This window comes from Hemicordylus capensis, chromosome 17, assembly GCF_027244095.1.
Source record: "Hemicordylus capensis ecotype Gifberg chromosome 17, rHemCap1.1.pri, whole genome shotgun sequence".
Taxonomy (NCBI): Eukaryota; Metazoa; Chordata; class Lepidosauria; order Squamata; family Cordylidae; genus Hemicordylus; species Hemicordylus capensis.
The window spans coordinates 13,013,218-13,039,863 of NC_069673.1; the positions used below are offsets into that span (position 1 = coordinate 13,013,218).

The window sequence follows — 26,646 nt, forward strand, 5'->3', positions numbered from 1 at the left end:
CTTTACAAAACACACACAAAATAAATGCACTCTCAGAACATTTTGTCATATGGAATGTCCACAAATGCTTAATTAAGAGTGTCTCCCGTTATATATGCAGCCTTGCAATGGGGAGCATTGCAATCATAAATAAAAGGAGACATGGATAAATTCATAATTAAAAATGCATTAGAAATTACAAGCATAATTTATTTACTAATGTGCATTGGAATAAATTTTCAGTGTAATATTTTTAAATGTGGCATTAATAAATAATGGTAAACAGAATGTTAATATAAAAATTTTCATAAATGCTTACCGTCCAACATGCCATGCCGTTATAGCCACCATAAAATGGATGTTATATGGGAGAGGCTTTTTTTTTTTTTAAATGTATGTGACCCCTCTTGGAATCACTCTGTCAAAAGAAAAATGTCACCCAAAGGATTGCCAGGTATGATTTGAGGTTGCCAGCTCTTCTATACTCAGTGTGAATCTCGGAAGTTTTAAAATGCCTTCAATCTGGCATTATGAAAACAACTTCTGTTACAAAAATGGATGTATTCCATGAAGAGCTGCTTGTGTGTATCCCCCACTGGTTTTGATATAGGCAGTTCTCCCGTGTAAGTCCCACTGAAATTAATTAATGGAAGTGGTGGCAGCAGAAGTGGCTTGCTGGCTCCTAGCTCTTGGTTAAGATTTCATGTGAATGCATACATATATAGGAACATAGGAAGCTGCCTTATATGGAGTTAGACCCTTGGTCCATCTAGCTCAGTATGGTCTATGCCAGGGCTACTCAACTTTGACCCTCCTGCAGATGTTTGGCCTACAACTCCCATAATCCCTGGCTATTGGCCACTATGGCTGTGGATAATGGAGGTTATAGTCCAAAAACAGCTGGGGGGGGGGCAAAGTTGAGCAGGCCTGGACTGTACACTGACTGGCAGGAGATCTCCAAGGTTTTTCACCAGACCAAGCTATTCAGATTGCCAGGTTAGCTTTCAAGAGTCACCTGGAGATTGATGCTGATTCTTGGAGACTCCAGAAGAGAACTGGAGGGTTGATAACTCTAGACACTCAAGCTATTTTTGAGGCTCCTTCCTCAATTACTTCAAATGGGCTGCCAAAACTATCTTATTCCAGCAGGCTTCTTTGGAATGTTGTTTTTAGAAGGCATATTGTCGTTTCCATATTGATTAATGCCTGTGCATTTCCTAAAAACCACAGAGTGTTGTTGAGGCACTGAGTCCACCACAGCTTATGCTACAATGAACGTATTAACCTTCAAGGTTCCAGAAGATTTATTTATTTATTTATTTATTGTTAAATTTATATACCGCCTTTCATTAAAGCAATCCCAAGGTGGTTTACAGCAAAAAATTTAAACACACGATGGTAAAAAAGACACAATTAAAATATTAAGTGAAAAAAATTAAACAAATCTGATTAAAAAATTAAAACAAAAGCATAAAAGCAATACAGACTATAAAGAGCAGCAGCAGAGAATCAAATAAATGCCTGGGCAAAAAGCCAAGATTTTACAGTTTTTCTAAAAGCTGTGATGGAGACCGAGGAGCAAATAGCCACCGGGAGAGCATTCCAGAGTCTGGGGGCAGCAACAGAGAAGGCCCTGTCCCGCGTGCACGACAACTGAGCCTCCCTCATTGTCTGCACCCGGAGCAGAGCCCCCTCAGATGACCTCATCAAGTGGGCAGCAACCCTTGGGAGCAGGTGGTCCCTCAGGTATCCCGGGCCCAAACCGTTAAGGGCTTTAAAGGTCAAAACCAGCACCTTGAATTGGATGCACTGTTTATTAATATTATTTAGGTGCCACTTTTCAACAAGAAGAAACGAAGCTCTCAGAACAGTTTACAGAGGGAAGGGTACACACTTTACCTGGGAACCTGTTGTGTTTCCTGTAATTGGCTAAGCCTATCCAACGCAAGTTGAGAAATTGACAAATGCAATGTACATAGGAACATAGGAAGCTGCCATATACCGAGTCAAACCCTTGGTCCATCTAGCTCAGTATTGTCTAACTCAGGCTGGCAGCAGCTTCTCCAAGGTTGCAGGCAGGAATCTCTCCCAGCCCTATTTTGGAGATGCTGCCAGGGAGGAAACTTGGAACCTAGATGCTCTTCCCAGAGCCGGTCCATCCCCTGAGGGGAATATCGTAAGGTGCTCACACTTCTAGTCTCCCCTTCAAATGCAAACCAGGTCGGACCCTGCTTAGCTAAGGGGACAAGTCATGCTGGCTACCACCAGACCAGCTCTCCTATGTATGGATGATACTGACGTGGATGGGGCTCGCTCCTTAGTAAATCCCTTACTTAGTAAATACAATGTAATGGTATTAGTAAATACTCAGCAAATACAAGTACACAAACAATGGCATGTATAGTAATTGACAACTCACCTATAGAAATTGACTCAAGTCAATTGTGAGCCACCCAGGGACTTTTGTATGGGGCAGTATATAAATGTGCGGAAATATTTAAACTATTTTGGAGAGGATGGAGGCTTGAGGTTGTGAAAAGTGTTGGGGGCTCGTTTAAGCTTCAGAGGTGGCCGTGCGCTGCAGCATCGCTGCCCCTCTCTCAGGAAGTCTGGTTTCTCAGAGGCCGTGCAAGGGCCTCCCGTGTCTTCTGGCCCTGAATGTGTAGAAAGGAGTTAATGGGAAGGGAAGGAAGGGAGGAAGCCACCCGGCCCCGCCCCAGGCATATAAACCTGGGAGTCCAGTTGCCTCCCACCAGGGGACAGGCTGCCCAGCTGCTAAGCTCATGCAGCCCCGCTCGGGGGAGGGTGGTGGTGGTAAACCGCATAGTGTCCAACGGGCTGACTCCCGAGTAGACATGCCCAGGCTGCACAAGGTGGGGTGGGGGAGCGCTGGCTACGGAGTGGGGAGGGTGTATCTGTGTTGGGGAGGGGGCACACCCGGTTCCTGGCGGAGGTTGCCATGGCGAAGGGCCGCCCTGGGGGATGCGGTGGTGGTGGTGGTGGCGGCGGCGGCAGCGGGGGGCGGGAAGGAGCCGCTCCTCCAGCCCGCCAGGCCTTCCACCGCGCCGCCATCTCCTCTCACTAGGCCCGCCGTTGCCATGGCGACCGGAAAAGGCCGGAGTGGCGGCGGCGGCTGGGGCTCTCGCCGCGTCACGTGACCGTTCGAACGCACCAATCAGAAGTTCTGTGGCGGGGAGGTGTGCTGGGTGGGGTGGGGGCAAGGGGGGAGGCGTGCGTAGAAGCCGGCTGCCTTTTCCCTTTCACCGCCCCCCTGTGATTGGCTGAGCCGCCCCTGCCCTCTCCGCGCCCTCTGATTGGCCCTGCGCGGGGCCTACGTGTTTTTGTTTGTTTGTATGTGGGGAGCTGCCACGCCCCCGAGGCGGCGAAGGGAGGGAGTCCCCCTCTCCGGCACGTGACCCACCTTTTTGCTTTCTCCCGCCCCTCAGCAAGGCACCTCCTGGCAACAAGGGAGACTCTGGGGAGACCAGCCGGCCAGCCTCTGGAGCCACACCCCCTTCAATGGGGCGGGGCCTGGTGGAGTGACGTCGAGGCGGGAGGTGGAGGAAGGGGCGGGAGCGGGCGGAGCCAGAGGAGAGGCTCTCGAGGAGGAGGGCGTGGCTGCGAGTGGGCGGGACCAACTGAAAAAGAGCAGGCGGTGGGCGGGGCTTCGGACCATGAAGGGGAGGAGCCAGAGCTGACGAGGCGGAGCCTGAGGGCAGGTGAGGGAGCCAGTTGGGGGTCCCCCAAAACTGGGTGGGGGGGGTCCTGGGGGCTGAGTAGCTGTGAGGGAGGGAGGGGGGAGCTGTGAGGGAGGCTCAGTTTTTTCTGTCTGGGGGGGAGGAGAGATGGGGGGGTCGCGAGAGGGGCCCCCCAGAGAGCCCCTGGGGGGCCTGGGAGGAGGACGAGGAGGGGAATGTGTGAGGGAGAGATAAAGGGCCAGGCTGGAGCAGAGGGGCAAGGGGGGGCAGAAGGAGCCCTGCTGCTCCCCCCCCGCAGCTCTCCATGCGTGCAACACTTCCGTGGCAGGCAGCAATCCACCTGGTGGAGCAGCAGCTCGGCCGCCCTGCTGCTGGTGGGCCACAGGGTTGTTGCCGCTTGTCAGAAGCAGGGCAGCCATCTGGGTCGTGGCAAGGCGAGGCAGTCGTGGAGAAGCCCGCAGAGGAGGGGAGGCCACGGGGGGGGGGGCAGGAGGAGCCCCCCCTCGGAGCAGCAGGAGCCGCCGCCGGCGGGCAACCCCTAGCCCTTGTGGGCAGGCTGGTGTTGCAACCTTCTTGGGAGCGAACCTTGCAACAAAAATATTTGCGAGGGAACGGCGCGGAAATAAATAAATAATGGTAAACACTGAGAGAGGAAACATTGCAAGAAAAAAAACCGCAACATTCTTGGGGGAAAGACATTGCAAGGGAGAAAAAAGCAACATTCTTGGGGGGAAAAACATTGCAATGAAAAAATGCAACATTCTTGGGGGAAACATTGCAAGGGGAAAAAAAAGCAACATTCTTGGGGGGGGGGAACGTTGCAAGAAATAAAAAAAAAGCAACATTCTTGATGGGGGAAAGGATTATTTGGAGCCCACAGACAACCTTCTTGGGAAGAAACACTGACTGCAGCCTTCTCGGGAGGAAAACTCGATGCCCCCGTTGGGAGATCGCTGCTTTCCTTGGGAGTGAGGCAAGCAGGCAGGCGGGGGCTGGGAGGCTGCAGACTAGCAGCCAGAAGTTCGAAGGGGCGGGCTTGGCAACCAAGGGGGCGGGGCTTGGGGAGGCTGCCTGGAGGGGGGGCCCGGGGAGGGGGCGGGGCCGGGCTGCCCCCCCATCCCTCTAGTCCCTCTCTCTGCCTCTCTCCTCCTTCACAGGCTGACACGTCTGCAGGGTGAGTGAGTGGCATTGGCAGCCTGTCAATCCCTCACCAAAGCGGCCATCAAACAACATAAAACACACACAGTCACCGAGCTGCTGAGCTCATAAATTCCAGCTGGCTGATATTTCCGCGCCTTGCTTTGCGAGAGAGCCTGCAATTAATTTTTATTTATTTATTTTTTACACCCCCCCTTTCCCCCCCCTTTCCCTTTTTTGGGGGGGTTAAATTTCTTTTTTCCCCCTTTTGCATGACTTTGAACTTTTTTTGGCCCCCCTGTTTGCTGCTGCTGCTGCTTTTTCTCCCCGTCGCACAGACTTTGGGATCGTTTGTTATGATTTTTCCTTTTTCCGAAGGGGGCAAAGACAAGAGATACATATATTTTTCATCGCCCTCTGGTTGTAAATTTTCTTGGCTTCTCGCTCGCTCGCTCTTTTTCAATGGTGCAATTAGAAGCTGGGGTGTCTGCCTGGGTTGTGAAATTTTTTTTGCCCCTCCCGCGTGCCACACTCGTAACTCTTTAAGGATTTGGGAAGCATGTTGATTTTGTGATTATTGCCGTTATTATTTTTCCTTAAAAAAATTTTTTTTAAGGGTTTGCCTGCCTTTCCCCCCTTAAGAAGCTGCTTTTGAGGAGAGGGAGGAAAACAAAACAAACACAGACAGTCAAGTGAGGGAAAGACATGAGCAACTAACTTTAAAAAAAATTCTCCCTTCTCCCCGCAAAAGGAAATAAGAATAAGAATTAATTATTACAATCTTTGGATGCAGATTGTACGAAAGGAAAGAAGAAAACTCCAGACACCTGATCAAGGCCAGCGATGATCCCAGCCGGAACCATGATGATGAGGAAAGAAGATTTGTAACTAAAGAAGCCAGCTTTGATTTACTGCTCTGGAAAAAGAGAGAGTGTGGAATAAACAACGGAGATCTGGTGAAATCTCAAACCACTGAGATATATATATCTCTATATATATCTATATACAGAATATCTGCTTTGCCTTGGTGTTGCCCTCCCTTTCTGGAGAGCCCAATTCCTTGTAAGAAGCAACGATTTACTTGCATTTTCTGCATCTTTTTTTTGCCTTCCCCCTCCAAGCACAAAACCACCTTCTGATTGCGAAGCCCGCTGATTTTTTTCCCCCTTTTCCCCCCTTTCCCCCCTTTCTTTCCCTCTCCCTACTCCTCCTCCTCCAACCACCTCCTCCTCCGGCGTGCTGCTCCGTCTCCTGCTGCTGCTTCAGCTGCCTCTCCAAAGTGCATTGATTGGGCTGCGGTAGGAGGTATGGATGAGCAGACCAGGATGCTGCAGACTCTGGCCGGCGTGAACCTGGCTGGCCACCCGGTGCAGGGGGGCATGGCGCTGCCTCCTCCCCACGGGCACGAAGGGGCCGATGGTGACGGCCGCAAGCAAGACATTGGCGACATCCTCCACCAAATCATGACCATCACCGACCAGAGCCTGGACGAGGCGCAAGCAAAGTTGGTTTCCTTTCCTTGACCCTTGTTGTGTCTTGTCTTGTGTGCATGCGTTCCCCAATGCGTGCCCCTCTTCTTTGGGGGGCGAGGGGGTTGTGGGGGGGGCTCTTTCTCCTTCTCCTTGCCATGGGCACCCAGTTGCTGAAATCCAGGCTCTCCACTGCAAAAGGGAGCCAGGACAGAGGCGAGGGTGTTGGCAAGCAAGGAGATAAGTTGGTTGCAGTCCTGGAAAAGAGAGAGACAACAAGGCTGTAGGCATCTGCTCGGGGTTTTCTTTCTTTCTTTCTTTCTTTCTTTCTTTCTTTCTTTCTTTCTTTCCCATCTCTCTCTTTTTCTTCTGGAAGTGAGGTCTACAGCGGGCTCCTTGCCGGTAACCCTTTTCTTTCCTTGGACCCCTGGTTTCTCTTGCCTTCCAGCTGGCATTGGTGGGGGAGAGAGAGGTCAGCATGCCTGGTTGCCCTGACCTCAGGGAGGCTTGGTGTGACTTTTCAGAAGTGTGAACTTCTGCTCTGGGCTCGCTCTTCTTCGCAAAGTGGTGCTCTGGAGTTAGCTTGGTTTTTAAGAAACAAAATTGAGGGGATATTTTCTGGGTCGAGGGGGCTGAGAGAGGGAAGGAAAGAAAGAAGGAAAGAAAGATGTTTATCTGTCTTTTTCTTTCTCTCTTAAAAGACAAGATATAAAAGAGTAGTAAACACAGAACAAAGCGCAGATAGCCGAACTCTGTAAGCCCCCCTCTCCCTTCATAAATCAGGGATGATGATGTCGCGGATTGGGATGCTTTGACAAGCGGTGATTTATGCCTGGAAGAAATGGCAGGAAATTTTGAAAGGAGGCTCCTGGGTTTTGCTTTTGATAAAGAAAGTAAACGCACCCTAGGCAAACAAGCACCAAACCCTGATCTTCTGGTGGCGGTGGGTGGGGGGAGAGAAAAGAGAGAGAGAAACTTCTTGAGGAGAGCCGGCTGCAAGTGTGAGGCAGGGCTGGCGAGGTGGCCTGGGGTGGCATTCTTGTCACTCAAGCCTTGCTTCCTTGATGAATGAGACGGTGCTTGTCCCTCTCCCCAGCCTGCACCTCTTGGGCTTCAGTTCAACACAGCCTCGCCTCTGTCCAGAATGCGAGCCCTCTGGCCACCCGCTGCTCTTCAGACTTGCCAGCCCCAAGCTGCCATCCTTCTCCCTTCAAGAGACCTTTCCTCGCCTCTCCCTCGTGCAAAGAGTAAACGGCAAAGAACCCCCCCCAATAAAAATGCTCCCCCCCTCGATTTGCAAAAAAAAAAAAAGACACCATGTAATCAAACAGCTGGTGCTAATCCCTTCTTTTTGTGTGTGTTTATTTTGCAGAAAGCATGCACTGAACTGTCACAGGATGAAGCCCGCTTTGTTCAGTGTCCTCTGTGAAATCAAAGAGAAAACAGGTAGGAGAGACCACAAGTTGCACAGCTTTGGTGTTTTGGTTTTTTTTTTTTTAAATGAATCCCCGTCTCTCTCTCCCCACCCCCCCGCACTCCGCCGCCGGACCCCCCCCCATAGGTAAACATTGCAATATACTTCTCTCAGCCAGCTCTAGGAAACCAGCACTGGAAGCCGCAGCCATCTTTGATCCTCGCCTCCTTGTCTGTTTCTGATCTTTGGAGTTGGGAGGCAAAGGAGGGATGCGATCAATCGCGAGGCGATTTCTTTTTTTACCATTCATATTCCTGCGGCAACATTGCAATGTGAAGGGAAATGATACTCTGTCACCGGTCTGGGGAAATTCTCCCCTCTGGCTGCAATCCGGGAAAGTCACAGCACAGCGAGAACCTGAGCTTTCTCTCTCTCCCCCCCCCATCCCCCATTCCTCCTCCTCTGCCTTGTTCCAGTGTCTGCTTCTTAAAGAAGCAACGCTCAAGCCCAGGGAAAGCCGGCTGGAGCCAGTGGCGTCCCCTCTGGGGCGAGAGACCCGAGAAGCTGGCAACTTTCTCAGGCCACTGTTGTGTTGATCTTGTCAGTTGCCAGTAGACGGTACCTGAAGGAGTTCTGTCGGTGACTCTGAGCTCCCACAATTTTGTCGGGAAATGACCAGACTTCTGTTTTGGAGCGCTAGTTCTGTGTGGTTGCAGACCTTTCTGCAGTAGGGAAGCTCAGATCTTAGCATTTGTGTCGGTGGATGCCTTCGGCGAGAGATGTCACCTCTGTCGAGGGACGGTGTATCAAAGCAAATACTCCGAGCGAAATAATTTGTTGTGCCAACCGGATAGGCAGGACAGGAGCAGTGTGTCTGGAGCGTAGTGAGGCTGGGAATATTCCCCGCCACCGGGCCTGCGTGATGGAAACAGTTGAAAATAAAGCAGAATTCCTCTTTTGAAGCGTTTGAACCTTCAAGTTATGAGTGCGCGAACTGTACGTTGTGATTAGCAGCCATTAGCACGTGCGTTCCAACTTTAAAGCGACATTGTGTTCATGTGCTTTGCAAAAGTTTTCTATGTACACTCGCATAGTGCCCTATAAGGCCCGGTTAGCATTGTCAAATCTTGTCGAAAAAAGCTTTTCTGTCTGGGTGCCCGACTGGCATGGAAAGTATCTAGCAGATAGATCTTTAAAAGCCAGGCTTGTAGAGTGGAGTGAAATAGTTACAGTGTGTGTAGGAAGCCGAATCAAATTTCTGCATCTCGGTCTGCTTTCAGCGTGGCAGTTTTCCTGCCCGTAAGAAGTTGATGACACTGATTTTAGGTAGGGTGTCGTTACGGGTTGCTAAAAAGGCCTTGTCCTTGCTGGAGGTCTCTGTACTGACACTCAACGTGTCGTGACGTTATTGGGGTGGGAGAACAGAGGTTATTGATAGTAAACCACCCTGGACTCAATGGGCACGAAGAAGAGGATCGTCCCGTAAGTGTGATGTGACGTTTTCAGTCGCAGGAGAGCTTGTCTTGTGGCCCAAATAATCTGTCCGCACCCTTGATCCTTTTGGTTACACCTCTAGTTTTAAACTATTGGAGTGCGAAGGGAAGAGAATCTGTGCATTGGTCTTATATCTCCGAATAAATGTGTTTAAGCCATCAAATGTGAAACCGTACTTTCAGGAAACTTCCTCTCTCTGGATATCCAAACACACCCTCGCTGTCAGGATCTGGCTCTGGTTCTCAGCTGAATATTGTCGGGGGCATTCTTGACTGTGTTGTGAAAATGAAGATGGACTTGCTGGTAGTGGTGGTGGTACGTGTGTGTCGTAGTATTCTAGAAAATGCAAAGGACTCCTTTCCCCACAAGCGCACCCTAGACACTGGGGTGGCCCTTTCTTTCTCTCGCCACGGCACTGCTTTTCCGTCCCTGCTTAACTTCCCTGCCCAGCCAGCTTCCGAGCTGTCTTGCAGCGGGCCGCTTGCAGTGAAGTATGTGCGGGCCGCTGTGGTCCTTTCTCTGCAGGCAACGAAGCCTGGCGGTCTGAAAGAAAGTGTAGGCAGCCGGGTGTCAAAGGTGAGTTGAGACGGAGGGGAAGTCCATTTCAGGGCCGAGGCGCAGAGAGGCTTATCTGGGACCCGGGGTGTTTCAGAAGGAAAGGGAAGCTCACCAGCGGCAAGAAGACGGGGTGCAGTTTGGGAAAATCTGTGGGGATCTGGGGCATTGGCTAAGATGCTGTTTCTGCGACCTCCCCTGCCCCACACCAAGTTCTGTTTTCTGCCCAAGAGCGAAGGCAAGGCTTCTCCGACTGGCCCGAAGCACACTCCGATGGGTTCATGGAGCTTGAGAGGCGTGGGGTTGATTGCTGGGTGATTGATGGAGACCAAAACGCATCTCCCCTCCAACTGTCCCCCCCCCCTTACCCCCAAGAGTTTTTATAGGGCAACCCTCATTCAGGATTGCCCATCTGAGATGCAAGGAGCCGAGCATGCATTAACAAGGCAAGCATGAAAACTGATTCTTGCATTTCTTGTATTACATTGTCTTACTCTGGAGAAGGCTGTGTGTCTGTGTTTTTTTTAAAAAGGCAACTCCCACCCTTTCCTTCAAGACACCCCCCCCCCGCTATTATGGTCCCTTCTCCTCCCTTGTTTTCTCTGGGTGGGCAGATCCGTGCATATCCCCCCACCCCCACCGCTTTGCTTCCATAAAAGTTCTCAAACTTCCACCATAAAGACCTTTTGGCTTTTCGCACAGTGGAGGCCTTTCCCCCTCCTCCCGCCTCCCCTTTGTGGCTTTGTGTGGTTTGATTCCAGCTGCAGCTGGGTGTATGCTAATCTATATATTTGATGTGCAAAGGAATCCTCAAAACTGGAATAGCAAAAGAGCAGCTTCGGCCTTATCCCCTCAGTGTGTGTGTGTGTGTGTGTGTGACAATGCTTGCTTATAATGCTGAAATCTGGTCAAGTACTGCAATACAAATATTCAGATGCGCGCTCAAAAGCATAATTTCCAACGTGGATCCAGCTCTGTTGTTCTGTGTGCAGCTTGCCTTCTCTGTGTGTGTTCTCAGAGTTATACGCAGCCAGTAATGGGTTGGCCCACAAGACTGTTTTAAAAAATAATAATAACGTTTTCATTTGGAGTATCGCTTATGACTCTAGGTAGGAAGATCTTTCTCTCCTCTAGGGTCAGAGAGTGCATTGCATTCAATTCATGAAGACCTTCTGTAATAATTAGGTGTTACTTTCCCTTTGTAGGATTATTGTGTTCAGAGCCATTCATTTAGGTTTTTGATATTTGAGAGGAGTGGTTTTCCCTTAAAAACAACAACAACCCGTTATTTTTTGTGCATGTGTTTGGGGGTGGTATTATAAGCAGCAGTGCAGATGATCTTTCTCCGCCCTCCCTTGATACCTAGGTTTTCTAGAGGCAGATCAAGGTAATATAGTCACTTCAAAACAGCATCTGTTTGCTTTAGTGCACGGGAGAAAATATGAGGTGTAAAGTCTGGGAAGCCGTCTAGGAATAGACCCTAGTTGTTCTGTGGTGTAGTGATTTTCTTATCACTCTGTACTCGTTCTTGAATGTCATCCAAACTCGAAAGTTGTCAGCTTTCTGTATAACTGAATCTGCTGCACCTTTTTTGTGCCTGTCTTTCCTTCTGCAAGCTTGGGTTGGTGTGACTGTGTCATTTTCTGTCCTGCGTCTGACGGGTTCCTTGTGTGATTACCCCTAGCCTCCAGCTTGTGGTATATGCCCTGGTATTAAATTAACCTAAAATGAAAGCACGTTAATCCTGACAGTGTCTAGAACCTAGAAGGGAGCTGCAGTCCTTTCGCGGATCGAACTTGCATATCGATACGATACGCTGTACATTCTAAATCGTAGTGCGTGAATCTGTGTGAGCGGGGGGTCGGGGGAGGGAACCACATGGGTCTTTTTAAAAGAGTCAAGTATGACATCTGCCAAGCAAGCTCGAATTTAACGCCACCACAACCCTAAATCGCGTTGGTTCACTAGTAACTCCTAATCGCACACATGATGCCTGGGTAGATTTGTGGCCTTTATGAGGCTTATAAGCAGAACCGACTTGGGAAGATCGTAAAACTTAATGAACTTCCCGGCTGAAGGAGGTGTCCGCAGGGGGAGAGAGAGAGGCCTGCTTGGGCTCCTTGAAGCAGCCTTCCACTTCAGGAAGTCAAAAAATATTTTCCCCTTTCCCCAACATAGTAAGTTTATTCTGCCTAGAAGACCCCCATTCCCCCCTTCTTTTTGCCACAAGATGGTGGAAATGACTTACAAGCTTCCACGCCTTCATCGGAGAGGGCTGGAGGAGTCGCTCACGTTATATTAATTTAAAACTTCTCAATATCCATGAGCCGGCATTTCCAGTTCTTTTTCTTTCTTTCTGGCACTGAAATTTAACAAGAAAGCTACACGAGAGAGAAAGTATCCTCTGGGAACGCATCTAGTTAAACTGGGTAAAAATTGGTGAGATGCTGTACAAAGTAGTCAATAGGAGGTTGTGCTATGTTCAAGGTGTGTGTGTGTGTGCGCGTGCACGCATGTGCATGGGTGCATGTTTTAATTTTGACTGCAGCAGACTGAGAATTGTATATAGACTCCCCTCCTGATTTTCCCTTGATTCACGCCGACATCTTCTGCCAGGACCTAAACACAGGTGCACCCTGCCAGGCTGATTTTCTTCTTTAGTCCAAACAGAATGAGGTGAATAATTTTGTCTTCCACATAACCACAAAAACCTTGGAGGACCAGGTGCTCGGTCTGGAGGGGTTCATTGAACACATGCTCAAATACATTGGTTTATTGTTTAACAAGGGTTAGTGGCTTTTGTTTTGTGTATGTGTGTGTGTTGTTTTTAACCTGCAAATATTCCTTAGTGGCTTCACCTCGCCATCCCGATGCTTTCAATACTGCTTTGCAAATGAACTGTTACAGTATAGCACCTTTGCCTGATGTATTGAAGTTGCAAATAAGGATCAGTTTGATTAGGAGGGATTTCTTTCCCTTCTCCCAGCCATTTTCTCTGTCCCCTTGAACTTATAAGGTTTAATCAGGCCTACTTGTCGATACTAACTCATTCTGTGTGCTACTCCTCTCTGGTGTGTGTGTGTGTCTGTGCGTGTGCGACTTATAAGGAAGCTTAATTTTCTTCCTGACACCGGAATAGCCTTGCATATTTTTAAATATCTTAAACTGATTATGAGCAGAGCTGCCATGCGGTATATTTACATGACCGAACTTAGCTCACTTTCTCCCTGCATCCAATCAAAAAGGAACAAACGTTTCTGGCCGGTAGGTTAGCGAGCCTGTCCGGGCCAGGCCTCGTCGGATAGCTTTTAATAGATTTGTCAACTCAATTTCTACAGCTCTTGATGAGAAATGCCCATTTCCATGCTGTGAATATTATGTGATCCTGATTCAATTGAACCGGCAGGCAGCTGAGAAGGGTTCTGATCTCGGAGCTTGGATGGTGGGCGGATGTACTTCGCGGCCACACGATCAGCGTCCGGGGCTTCCGAAAAGCTTGATGTTTATAAAGGCCACAAGTGCGGAATGCTAGGGACGTATTTTCTTTTCTTTTGTGGGTCTCTTCTTGGTTCTGCCTTGCAGATGAGGGCTAGCTAGGCAGAATGCTTTGAAAGAAATAGGCAGGGCGAAAGGGGTTTGTAGAGCAGGGACCTAACATCAGTCTAAAGCTGGGTAGCCCTCTTTTCCTCCTCTCCGCTTCCCCCCCCCCCACCCTCCAGTATCACTGACGGAATGAAATGTAGATGTTTCTTTGGATTGACACCACAAGAAGAAGGGTTGGGCTGGGTCCCGTCCCCCCCGCCATGTTTAATGTCAGTCGCTTATCAAGGTGATCAGCATGGTTCTCATAACACTTCCCTGACACTCTGCTTTTCTTTCTTTCTTTCTTTCTTTCTTTCTTTCTTTCTTTCTTTCTTTCTTTCTTTCTTTCTTTCTTTCCTTTTTTTGTAGCACTGGGCTGACCATTTTTCGCTTTTTTGCTCTCTCTGCTCTGGTAGACAGTGCCGATTTCCCAGGTATGAATGGAGCGAATCGTTGACATCTGTGTAAACCACTCCGATTTGGGCCGGCGACCGGTCCTCTTGCTTCTCTCGCCGTCTCTTAATAATCAGGCAAAGGGCAGTTCATCAAGCAAACGGATGCATTGCCCTCTTCAGCTGGGCGTTAGTGCTGTTCCACAGCACACGCAAACATGGCCATTGTACATGTAGGCCAATGCAACTATGTGTGTCGGAAGCTCTGTGTGTTTTTTGTTTAGTTTAGGAGTTTGGGCTTTCCCCTCCCCTTTCTGCGGGTGTGCTTCGGGAAGGGGAGGAAAAGCGAGTGCAAGGAAAAGCTAATTTGGCATGCTGCTATCAGAAGTTCATCCTTGATGCTCTGGGGGGAAAGGATGTGCCAAGGATGTGCCGCAGATCTCTTGACTCCGGCTTCTTCTTTCGCCCAGGCTGTGGGTTGTATAGCTAGGTGCCGTGTGTGTGTGTGTGTGTGTGTTGTATGTGTGTTGTATGTACGCATTTTGAAATACGTCCTGCAAAGCGGTGGAGCCCTTCAGGTAGAAGTGCTGGTGCTCACTCACCTAAGGGCAAGGATCTCCAGGATCTCTTGTCGCCTTCTGTTGGAAAGGAGACAGCTATTTTCGCAGCTCCTCTCTGATCCACTTGCCCGCTGGGCGAGGAAGGAGGTTTGATAAAGGACAGAGGAACGTTGTCAAGCGGAAGTCCAGATCCGCTCCTGCTCCTGCGTCTCCCCCTCATTTTAGTGGCGGTGTTTCTGAAAGGGAAACCAGCTATCTCTGACGCTTGATTTTATCCATTAAAATCTGTCCAGTAGGTGGCTATGTATATATTAAAAATATAGGCATAAATTTATGGTTGATGAACTAAACAGCAATATAATGGGCAAGATGTTTGTGATCCATATATTACTTGTATGGAATTCTTTAAAAATACCCCCACACACACACACACACCATATTTTCCTGAATCCAAGACTAGCTTTCCCTCCAAGTTCTTTGATGTTAGAGACTGGGGGGTTGTCTTAAATTCTCTTCCTTTTGGGTCGATATAGGTACAACCTGTATTTAACCTGTGTCTTTTTAAGGGGGTTGTCTTAAATTCAGAGCATTCTGTTTGCGTAAATACAGTGTGTGTGTGTGTGTGTGTGTGTGTGTGTGTGTGTGTGTGTGTGTGTATACATTTATTATTGGTTAACATAGCAGAAAAACAATGGGCAAGTGGAAGGAGGTGGAAGCCGAAACGTCTTGCCCGTTATATTTCTCCACAATAAATTCATACTATCCCTTTTGATTAAATGCATTCTTCTGGAGTCCAAATAATCCTTGTTGGGGTTCTGTTTGCAGCTTTAAAAAATGCCACTCTCTCTTAGACAGATAGAAATCTTTTAAAATTCTCATAAAAATATACACGTATACATTTATTTATTCATCTGTGGGTACCGTGCAAGAATGAAGTTCCTTGACATCCATTTGATAATTAAAAGCAAAACCCAGATTTTGGGGGGAAAAACTCCCAAGTGTTGGTTCTGTACTCTGGCAGACAGGATGAAACCAAAAAGCAGTCCTCTTCGGCTCCTCTGACTATGCCATCTAAATTAAGATTCTGTGCGCGGCCTTACATATCCTGGTAACTTTTGGCAATTATCTCTTTTCCCCCCTCCGTTTTGTTTGGTGAACAGTAGTAAAACAGTGTGTGGTAAAAGTGTTTTCGAGGGAGAGAGGATAAATAAATGGGACAGTTTTGCAATGCAAAGTGGTTTGGGTGGTTTTTTTTTTTTTTTTTTTTTGGAGGGTTTCTTGGCTCTTTGCTTAACTGCTATTATGAAGCCTGGAGCAGATTTTTTCCCATTGCTAATGCCCTAGAAGTATTAATTCACTTTGATATGCTAATTAGAGGGCATTATGCAAGAAATGAGATTAAGTGGCAGCATGAAGCCATTTGCCTGTCAGTAAATTGAGAGCTTTAGCATCAGGAGGAGGTTTTGTGTCCCCCCCCCTTCTTCTTTTTCCCTGAGTTTCTCTTGGTTTTGCATATAAATAAAATTGATTGAAAGGTCTAGAGAAGCTTCTAGAATATTGGTGGTTCTTCTCCCCCACTTCCTCCCCCCTTTTATGATTATTTAAACTTCATGTTAGAGACTTTCTCTGAATATTAATTGATCTAATGGGAGATGGGAGAACGCCGAAGCATTCCTTTGTGCTGGGCTCACTCTTCCGCCGAGAGAGAGAGAAAAGGCAAACGCTCTCCGATTTGGTGGCATTTTTTCCTCCCTTGCTTCCCGCCCCAATCTGTACCTTAAAAAATAAAAATTAAAAAAATGACACAGTCCTGTAAGACCCTTGCACCCAGAAGCTTTAAAAAAAACAACACCTAGATCTGAGGCTGGCGCCTTTCCGTTATTTTGTTTTGTTTTTATTCTTTGAGACAGGCACGGAGGCCTTGATTTCAAGACTGTTGCCAAATAATTTGCAAAGTAGCTGCAGGTACCGTTCCTCGGTCCGGGCTGGCATTCTGACTTGTACCAGCCCAGCTCAGACCTAGGCCTTCTCGGGAATTTGCACGCCATTGCGACAGCACGCCGTTCCTTTGGCTGAACTGTTTTAACGCCGCTCCGGGGTTGGATGCGGCTGATGGGCAGAGAGCACGAGAGAGCAACCCTCCAGTCCCAGGAAGGGTTGCCTTTAAAACCTGCCCGAGCAAAGCCCTTCCCGATTTAACACTTGATTTCTCGCTTTCATTCGACCCATTAAGCCTGGGTCGAATTCAGGTTAGAATGCAAGTGTGAAATCGAGACGTCCCCTGCACCATATTCATCAGAGCGTCATATATTTCCGCAATGGGCCTCGCATGGCATCCTACGGACGAGTTGGGAAGATCTCGCCTCCGGTTTACTCCAGTTACCTTGGTTCTAGGTTCTCTCGCCTCTGGAACCCTGTCGCAGAGGGAAGCGTCGGAGGAAAGCGGAAGAATGGGGAAAGAAAAACTTCCAAGTGTGTGTGTGTGTACATGGAAGAAACAGTCTAGCTAGATCTGGGTAGCTCGCAAAAGTTGGCCGCACTTCCAGTTTCCACACCTTAACGCCCAGCAAGACGGTGCCAATGCCTTTCAATTTTGGAAGATCTCCCTCTGTACAGAACCGCAGTTCCTTGAGAAATAAGCAAAGGGCTGGCCCTCCATTCACTTAAGTACTGGGGCATCGACGCTGGAGCACAGAATACCTGTGGTGATGCATCAGCTGTCGACGGTGCGTTGACGTTGACATGATTTCCCACGCGCTCCATGTTGCCAGGGCCCCGATTCTGTCCCGTTCTCTGCTCCCTGTATGCTGTGGGGAATTCCGGCTACCGCAGTGCATACCCTCTCTGTGATGGCCTGCTGTTGAGCCATTGTGTTGTCTTTGGGTGTCTGTAGTAAAAGGGAGAATGGGGACCCAGAGATCATGGGGATGGGGTGGGGGAAATTATATTTCTACCATGTTGCATGATGGGAAGTTGAAGATTCACTGCTCAGTTGCCAAGGGCATTTCCCTGCCTTGTGCGCGCATTTATTGTATTAGATCAGGCCTGCTCAACTTTGCCACCACCCCCGCGACTGTTTTTGGACTCCAACTCCCATGATCCCCAGCTACAGTGGCCTGTAGCCAGGGATTACGGGAGCTGTAGGCCAACATCTGCAGGAGTGCCGAGGCTGAGTGGCCGTGTATTAGATTTTTACACCCACACCCCTTTTTAAAACCGGAGTCCCCAAATTCACAATATTGATTAATAGCGGTGAATGCCAGGAAACTTTCGCCAGCGCCTCTGACAGAGGAGTGCTGGAATGGCTGCAGGTGTGTACCATTCGTGGAGGGGAGGAGCCAGGTCAGAATTGGACCCAGATTAGGCGGGTTGGGTGGGTGGCTGGGACGGGACTTTCCTGCTGATGCTGCCAGATAGACCCTTGCGTGGACACCATAACTCCCTATAATGGGGGAGTCAAAGGCAGCTAGATCTGGTGCTGAGGCTGCCAACTCTGACTGAAGCTTTTCTCGGAGATTATTTCCTAGATATATCGAGAGCTATACAGATCTCCGGGTTTGCCTTTAAGAGTCGCTTAGAGATGGATACAAGTTCTTGGAGGCTCTGGGGCCATCCTGGGAGCTTGGCAACCCTCTCCGGTGCCAGTTTCCATGAGTCTGTCATGTTGCATAAATATAGGTCTGCCTTCTTGCTGCTATAGGCTTAAAGGAGTTCGATTAGTGAAGCCAATGGATTTTTTTTAAAAAATAAACCCATCATTATTACGATGATTATTTTTTTGGTATAGGTCTTTCTGGCTACAGCACTTTCCGGAACGGTTTCAAATTTAGGGATCTGGATATGAGCAAATGGGGACTCATGCCCACAGACGTCGTTCCTTGTCAGAAGTAACTTTGGTTTAGCCAAGACTGTTCACTTCTGAGCTATAATCCCTTGGACAAAAGGGCTGAACGAGGAAACAGCTTTTTGGGGAGTGGTTATTTGCTGCCTTTATTGTATTGATGCAGGTTAGGGGACATGGCAACGATGGGAAAGACTCTTGCGTAAGAGGCTATAGTTGGTCCTGGGAACTCCAGGAGACTTGAATTTGTCTTTGACTTGAGGTTCTGGTGTCACTCCTTTGACGAGTTGGTGAGATCGTTCACACAATCAAAAACTGTGTTCCACAAAGATTTGGGAGCTGTGTGTTCTCCCAATGTTCAGTTGTGTGGAAGCAAAGTAGGAGGAAAACCTGGGTAGAAGTGATTGTGTGGAAGCAAGGAAGAGGAAAAGCTACCCAGGTTTTCCTCCTACCTCACTACCACACAGCCACTTCTACCCACGTTTTCCTCTTACCTTGCTTCCGCACAACTGCAAATTGGGAGCACACACAGCTTCCAAATCTTGGTAGTACGCAGTTTTGGATATGTGAAAGACGGTGGTGTCAAAACACCCGTGAATCTAAGTGGGTTATATCCGTGTGTGTGTGTGTGTGGTGGGGAACGGGGCAGTCTTCTCTGTGTCTTCTCTGAATCCTGAATTTGAGCAGCCGGTACCCAGATTCACTTCTGAAATGAACGCAAGTAAAGCTATTCCCATACAACCATGTACAAGTGTACACCGTCATGTCTGAATAGGGCTTTAGTAGCAATTCTGTGAACTGAAGCGAGGTCCCATCCATTTCAGAACCTCCACCGGAACGTCTCCTTCCGGGCCTTCTGCCCTCCTTGTGTGTGATTTGAATCCAGGGCCAGGTTTTTTGGACCTGTCGCTCAATAAAAGCAAGGGCCCATTTTATTTGTTGCTTTCATCATTGTGGAAGAGCAAATTCCTTCCCTCTGCTGGCCGAAGGAGATCTTCTCCTTCTGCTGAAGTCTCCTTGTGTTGACTTTCCCGGGAGATTTGTGCCCCACAGTCTGGTTCTGTCTATTAAAACGGGACAGAGCTTTGGATGCGTTTGGTGTGTTGGCTACTTTGATTAGGATTCAAGTTTGTTTGGCGTTTGTTTGCTACTTGGGTTCCTTTTGTTTTGTATACAAATCTTGACTTGTGGTTGTTTGACGCAAAGCTTCGTGCAGCCTTAAAACAATGCAATAGAACCATTTAAAGCCATATATCTAAAACAGAATTAGGCTAGCAGACGGCTGTCAGTTTCACCCGCCTGGGTGAACAGTGATCCCCGCATCAGGGATTCCCAGAGGCTGTGGACTACAAGCCTCATCATCCCCAGCTGCCGTGGCCTTTGGCTGGGGATGATGGGAGTTGTAGTCAACAACCTCTGGAAATCCCTGTGGCCGGGAACATTACTGAGGAACTATCTTAAATTCCTTCCCCTGTGTAGCCTTATTTGCCTGTTATTATGTTCAGTGCACATGCAATCTGGAACATAGTAAGCTGCCTTCTACTGAGTCAGGCCATTGGTCCATCTAGCTCTGTATTGTCTGCACAGACTGGCAGCAGCTTCTGCAAGGTTACAAACAGGGATCTCTCTCAGCCTTACCTTGGAGATGCCAGGGAGGGAGCTTGGAACCTTCTGCATGCAAGCAGGCAGATGCTCTTCCCAGAGAGGCCCTATCCCTTAAGGGCAAGCTCTTCCAGGGCTCACGTAGAGTCTCCCTTTCAAATGCAAACCAGAGCAGTCCCTGCTTAGCAAATGGGACAAGTCACGCTTGCTACCACATGGCCAGCTTTCCTCCCATAACTCCCATAATCTCCTCTTTCTATCTGTGCACATTGTATGCACGTTCAGTTATCCACGCATTGTGTTGAGGAGAGCTGGTCTTGTGGTAGCCAGCATGACTTGTCCCCATAGCTAATCAGGGTCTGCCCCGGTTGCATCTGAATGGGAGACTTGATGTGTGAGCACTGCAAGATATTCCCCTCAGGGGATGAAGCCGCGCTGGGAAGAGCAGAAGGTTTCAAGTTCCCTCCCTGGCAGCATCTCCAAGATAGGACAAGATATTAAAAAAAAAATAAAAAAAAAAGGACAAGATTTTTTTATTGAACCAACAAACTACCAAAGCATACAGCTGAGAGAGATTCCTGCCTGCAATTTTGGAGAAGCCGCTGCCAGTCTGTGAAGCCAATATTGAGCTAGATGGACCAAGGGTCTGACTCAGTATGTGGCAGCTTCCTATGTTTCTATGTTCCTATATCCAGCCCATAATTGCTGCACCCTGCATCTTAAAACCTGTACCCGGGTTTGCGTTTAAAATGAGTGCGTGTTGCTGTTCACACCGAACTGTGTACCGCTAGTACTATATCGGGCAGCAGTGATATAGGAAGATGCTGAAAGGCATCATAATCTCATACAGTGTGGGAGGAGGCAATGGTCAACCCCTCCTGTATTCTACCAAAGACAACCACAGGGTTCTGTGGGCACCAGGAGTCGAAATCGACTTGATGGCACATTTTACCTTAGGGGGTGTGGAGGCCCTGGACTTTGGCCCCGAAGTCCAGGGGTAAGAACGCCTCTGATTGCCTCCCATGCACTGGGCAGATCTGTGATGTTTTTCTTTGCTCTCCCCCCTGCCCCCACTTCTTTCTTCAGGTGCCTGCTCTATTCAGCCAGGTAAATGTTTTCTTTGGCGCCTGCTTCCTCTTTTCCTTATCACAAAAGCTGTTCCCAGTTCTTGAGGTGCCTGCACAGTCTCCAAGCTTAATACCCAGAAGGCTTTGCAGACAGGGCCGTGATCCCGGATCTCCTCCGGAAGAGAGTGTGTGTGTCCATACACCAGCCAAACGTACCCCGAAGCCCCTTTGAGATCCTTGGACCCACTCCACACACAAGTTGGGCTTTGTCTTGCCAAATCTAGCTTATCTTGAGATATTTCCCGGTTTTTAAAATGTGGGTTTTAAGAGAGAGGCACTGATCTAAAATCATTAGCATGATAAGAGGGATGCTCTCTTTAGAAATGCAGATATCGCTCTTTAGGAAGCTTTCTCTCTGCTCACCCACCCCCATTGGCTAGATACAAGGAGAACACGGAGGCATGCCATGTGAACTTGCATCAAAACAAAACCCGAGAGCAGAGGGGAGGGGCTGCTTCCCTCAGTGCCGCGAGTGTGATTCGAAGTGGCTTCGCTCAACATTTACCCCGCAACATGAAGCCAGGTGTGAATAACTCCCAGCCATAGCATTTATATTGCATGTTTCCAGGCACATTTTACAACAGCCCTGTAAGGTAGGCTCTATAGCCGATGGTGGCTAAGGCAGACGTTATGGTGGCTTGCTTAACATTTGTGTCTAGGATGAGAATGAAGTCGGGGATTTCCAGCTGATGGAGTTGGTTTCTTTTTTTCTGGCTGTTCAAAGGCCATAATAAATTTAATTCAACTCATGGGGAGGCCTGTGACAGAGCACCTGTTTTGTGTGCGGAAGGTCCCGTGTTGGAGAGCTGCTGCCAGTCAGTGTCCTGAGCTAAGATGGACCAAGGGTCCAACTTGATATGAGGCAGCTTCATACGTGAAGAAAGGCCTATAGCTCAGTGGCAGAGCACCTGTTCTGCAAATAGAAAGTTCTGGGTTCAAGCCCTGGCATTTCCACGTATGGCTACGCAAGACCCGTGCCTCCTGCTGCTGCTGCCAGCCTGTGCAGACGAGCCGAAACCAGAGGAACCAGTGGCTTGACCCGGTGCAAGGTAGCCTCCCATGTTCCTGGGCCTGCCCTCCCACACTATGACCTCCGCTCTCGCGGTGACGTCGCCAAAAAGGCTGTGTCGATTCTGGAGCTGACTTCGAGGGTGTATTTATTGCCGTTTGGGAACAAATTACACAAACATGAAAAGTTGTGGAAATGATTGTGCGCTAGATGAGATGATTCATTCCAGGAGCAGTTGGGTTTATGGCGCTTTATGCCAGGGTTTCCTCAGAAGTTATGGCACCGTCTTCCTGTCACTATAAAACCCAGTGGTACGGTCCATAATAACATGCAGGGGTGGTATTTTTAGGGTTTCGCTTGTCATTCAAATGGAGTGGGAGCGATCGGTTTCTCCCTACCGTATTTCTTCCCTTTGTGGACTTCAGGTCTCTTTAAAGAGCGAGCGAGCGAGAGGGAGTGAAGCGCCCGGTGCTGAAAGCGAACGGGAAATATGGCGGAGGGGTTCCCAAAGCCATCTCCGTGGGGGCGAGATCTCTCTCGCTGTTTGGGCGACTGGGGTGATGAGGGGGCCAGTAGCTGGGTGGAAGTGCATCTGCTTTGCATGCAGAAGGTCCCAGGTTCAACCCTTGGCAGCATCTCCGGGTAGGGCTGGGAAGGACCCCTGCTGCTGCCGGTCAGTGTAGACAGTATTGAGCCGCTGCCAGTCAGTGTAGACAATACTGAGCTGGATGCTCCAAGGCTTTGATTCTGAATAAGACAGCTTCCTATGTTCTGATGAAACCAAATCCACAGAGACTGTGGCCGGCTTACATTTATTCTGTGAGGTCCGGAAGAAATGGCTCTTTATCTTATTTATTATATTTATCCCCCGATTTGTAGCAAAAGTGCCACATTTGGAGGTGTGTAAGTGGCCCTTGCTCCCCGCCCCACTGCCAGGGGACTGGGGGAAACCGTCTGGATTTCATTTTGGTCACCAAGCAAAGACCCTTCATATTTCCCCCCAAAGGAAATCGTTTACTGTTTCTACTATCATTGCATTTCTTTGTTGTTGGTTGCGAGATTCTTTTCTATAATGAGAAAAGCAGGACGACGTTTGAAACAGAAGAAGTAAATGTTGCCCCTGTTATTACATGACACAGTCTGTTAAGCACCATGCAGGCCAAGAATGAAAGGACAGGTCTCTGCCCCAAGGAGATAGCAATCTAAAACGGACGCAAGCAAGTGGAGGTGGAGAAACAGTAGAGGAGAATATTCCATGTTTTCATTGATTATATACTAAGGTTTAATTATATCAAAGTTGGACCAGCATCTCATTATGTGAAACGAATCCTTGTATTTGCTGTTCTCACTATGGTGCTTTCATTTTTCTGTTGCTGCTGGTGTTTGCATTTTGACCATTAAACGTTGTGTGCTGTCCCAAGAGCACTTCTGTCGAAGGGCGGGATGACATTTGTTTAATAAATACATAAATATGTGGAAACTGCGACTTGGGCCTGGAATGAATGCAGGTTGGAGGGAAGATGTCGAGCAAAATAAACAGCAGAAAGTTTTTTAAAAAGGAGATACTGGAGATTAAAATTGATACTGTTTTGATTGTTTTTAATGTTGTTTTTAGAGCATTGTTTTTAAGTTTTTTAAAATTGTTGTGTTTTAAATTTCTTATTTTGTTTTTAATCATGTTTTAATGTTGTTTTTATCTGTTGTAAACCGCCCAGAGACCTAAGTTTGGGGTGGTATAAAAATATGTTAAATAAATAAATAAAGACTGAAGGCTTGGGGTTAGGATCCCCCCACCCCACCCCAAACTAGCCACATATTGGCTGCTGACCGGTGTTCTCTGCAACATGGATTCCCAGATGTTGTTGACTACAAATCCCATCATCCCTGGCTACAGTGGCCCTTGGCTCAGGATGATGGGAGTTGTAGTCAACAGCACCTGGCAATCTCTATTACAGGGATTACAAACACGAATACGGCGAATAAGTTCCCAAAGCCGTATCCTTCTGAATCTCTTTCTACTTTCATGAGGCCCAGCAACTTGACGACTTCAGGCAAAAATGCCTTCTGGTTCACCTCTAAGGCTGCTGCCTGCAAATTGCCGTGCATATCCTGGGATTTCGGTGTCACTGGAGGCAAGTCCCAGAAAGCCCATGCTGAAGAGCTGGTCTTGTGGTAGCCAGCATGAATTATCCCCTTTGCTAAGCAGGGACCACCCTGGTTTGCATTTGAATGGGAGACTACGTATGAGCACTGTAAGATGTTTCCCTTAGGGATGGGGCCACTTTGGGAAGAGTATCTGCCTGCTTGCATGCAGAAGGCTCCAAGTTCCCTCCCTGGCAGCATCTCCAAGATAGGGCTGAGAGAGATTTCTGCCTGCAACCTTGGAGAAGCCGCTGCCAGTCTGTGTAGACAGTACTGAGCTAGATGGACCAATGGTCTGACTCGGTTTACGGCAGCTTCCTGTGTCCCTAAGAGCATTCCAAAAGCTGTGCCCTTGGGCAGGCATTCCAGGAGTCAGGGTCACATTTCACCCTTGGCGAGCAGAAGTGAATTTGTTGTGAATTAGTTCTCACCGGCTCGCCACTTGTTAGGGCCCTGACGTGTTATCGATATGTTCCTTGGGAACGTATTGAGTTGTTTGGTTCTTGACCTTTTGGCTGTGGCTAAGTATAGGAATCGAATGTCTGAAAATTAAATGATAGGCTGTATCAACATAAATTCCGGGGTGTCACTGTATTACATGTACTAATTTCAGTTTACCTGGATTTATGGCATTTTGGGCTCAATACAGGAAATATTTCTTCCTTTCGGTATACCGAGAGCCTAATAATATTGTAGTTGCTCGCACTAGGAGAATCAATTTCCCTTTTTACAGGCTGATTATCATAACAGCTGCTGTTTAATCACCCTGATTGTTAGGTAACTTTTCAATTGTCTTTAGCGTGTTTGGGGAAAGACGCGGCAATCCCGTCTTGCGGCCGCCGCAGGATGGTGGCAGGCGCATCTCAAGGTGGGAATCTGGGGCAGTTCTAATTTCTAAGCAGCAACTTTAAAAAAATAAAATAAACTCATCCTATTTCGTCCCAGTGGCTTAGAGTGTACTGCATACACTTCTGTCCAGCTTTTCAGCCATGAATTGTGCTCAGACTGATTTTTTTTTTTAAGCCCATAAGAATAACTAGTACTAGTTTTACAGGTCACATGCTTGGGTTTTTTTTTTAATATCCCGCTGTTCCTCCAAGGAGTGCCGCGCAGTGTACAGGGTTCGGTGGTTTATCTTCACAACAGGTTTGGTTAACTTCATGGAGGAGAGGTCTATCAACGGCTACTAGTCGGAGGGCTATAGGCCACCTCCAGCCTCAAAGGCAGGATGCCTCTGAGTACCAGTTGCAGGGGAGTCGTGTGCCTAGGTGTCTTCCTGCAGCTATCCAGAGTCTCTAATGTCTTCATTTTAATTTGCGCATGGTCTAGGAATCCATGGTGGACCGACCATCAAAGGGACTTGGATGCCTATCGGTGATGCCCTGTCAACATTTATAGAATCATAGAAGGTTTCTACGAAAGATGGGGTGGGACAATAGGAAGCTGCCGCCGACTGAGTCAGACCCTTGGTCCCTCTAGCTCGGCGTGGTCTACTCTGACTGGCAGCAGCTCTCTGAGGCTTCAGGCAGGACATTTGCTCCGCTTTACCTGGAGATGCCGAGGATTGAACCTGCAGTTTCTGTGCGCCAAAGTTGCACCTTGGGCTGGCTGTTGCTTTGAGAAAAGACAGGAGAAATGCATTTGTTGATTCCCATTTTTTTTTAAAGTGGGGAGGGGGCGGCATGGCATCTTGTTGCCTCTCTACCACCCCCAAAATCTGCTGCCTGAGAATGACCGCTGCCTCACCCCGCCTCATAGAAGGGCCGCCCCATGGAAGGCCAAATGGTGCGGACCTCACAGCTTAAGGCCTTGGCGTTGCAACCATGGGTGCCTCTTCGGTGGGCGGAGGGACAGGATGCGTGCGTGGCGCTCAGCACAGCTGAAAGTGTTGGGGGAGCCTGTGACCTCCCAGGCCTCACGCAAACATTTGTGCGGCCTGCAGTTTTTGTGTGTGCGGCGACTCTTCGCTCGGCGAGCTTTGCCAAAGAGCTGCCGGAGAAGAGGAGCAGCCCGTTTATGCCGGGGAACCCGGCCCCGGCGTCTCTTCTTGTCGCGGGTGTCCCCCGGTGGTCCGGCCGCACCGGGCCAGATCGATCCGAGCCGTATGGGAGTGCCAGTGGGCCGCCTCGGTCACACGACGACGACGCGCTTCCTCTGTGTGGCAGGAGAGAACTGGAGCCGGCGAGACATTTATCTTCTCCCTTTCCCCGCTCTTGGCAAAGGGGGGAAGTTGTCAATGAAAGAAAAAGAAGTGTAATCGCACATTTACATATGCTTCTAATTGTTGGTAGGGGGAATATTCCCGGAATGTGGCTGGGTGAAAACAGATGTTGTGTTGGGCGGGAAGGAAGGATGAGTCTCTCTTTTCCCTTCCTTCCTTCCTTTCTCCTTCTCTCTCTCTCTCTCTTTCTCTCTGTCTCTCTTCTTCGTGGGCCATGAATTCAGTGTGTTTGTGGCCCTCTCATCCATCGCTGGGAGCGGTTTGCGGCCTGCGTCTGCACAACGCGACGCATAATTGTTTTTCACACATAAGTTATGCAAATGAGCTTTTATGGCAACTGGCATAACAATTAGCATCCTCCAGCAATATTTTAGCAGGTTAATTGCAAAATTTCTAAATTGTACATCTGACTTGTTAATTAGGC

General features: G+C 48.5%; 1 protein-coding gene across 7 annotated transcripts in view; it reads left to right on the plus strand.

Annotated features, from left to right (window-relative positions):
• The first annotated feature begins 3,341 nt into the window (after positions 1-3,341).
• Positions 3,342-26,646, plus strand: part of PBX3 (PBX homeobox 3) — a 192,268-nt gene continuing 168,963 nt past the window's right edge. The window contains exons 1-4 of one of the 7 annotated variants that reach the window (XM_053282118.1): positions 3,344-3,698; positions 5,608-5,876; positions 6,081-6,318; positions 7,656-7,729. In XM_053282118.1, coding sequence (XP_053138093.1) covers positions 6,122-6,318; positions 7,656-7,729 — 271 coding nt within the window. In that variant the 5' untranslated portion in view covers positions 3,344-3,698; positions 5,608-5,876; positions 6,081-6,121. Of the gene's footprint in view, positions 3,699-4,231; positions 4,314-4,823; positions 6,319-7,322; positions 7,531-7,655; positions 7,730-12,402; positions 12,423-26,646 lie in introns of those variants that run through there. The other 6 variants (XM_053282126.1, XM_053282127.1, XM_053282120.1 and 3 more) reach the window with 6 other exon arrangements.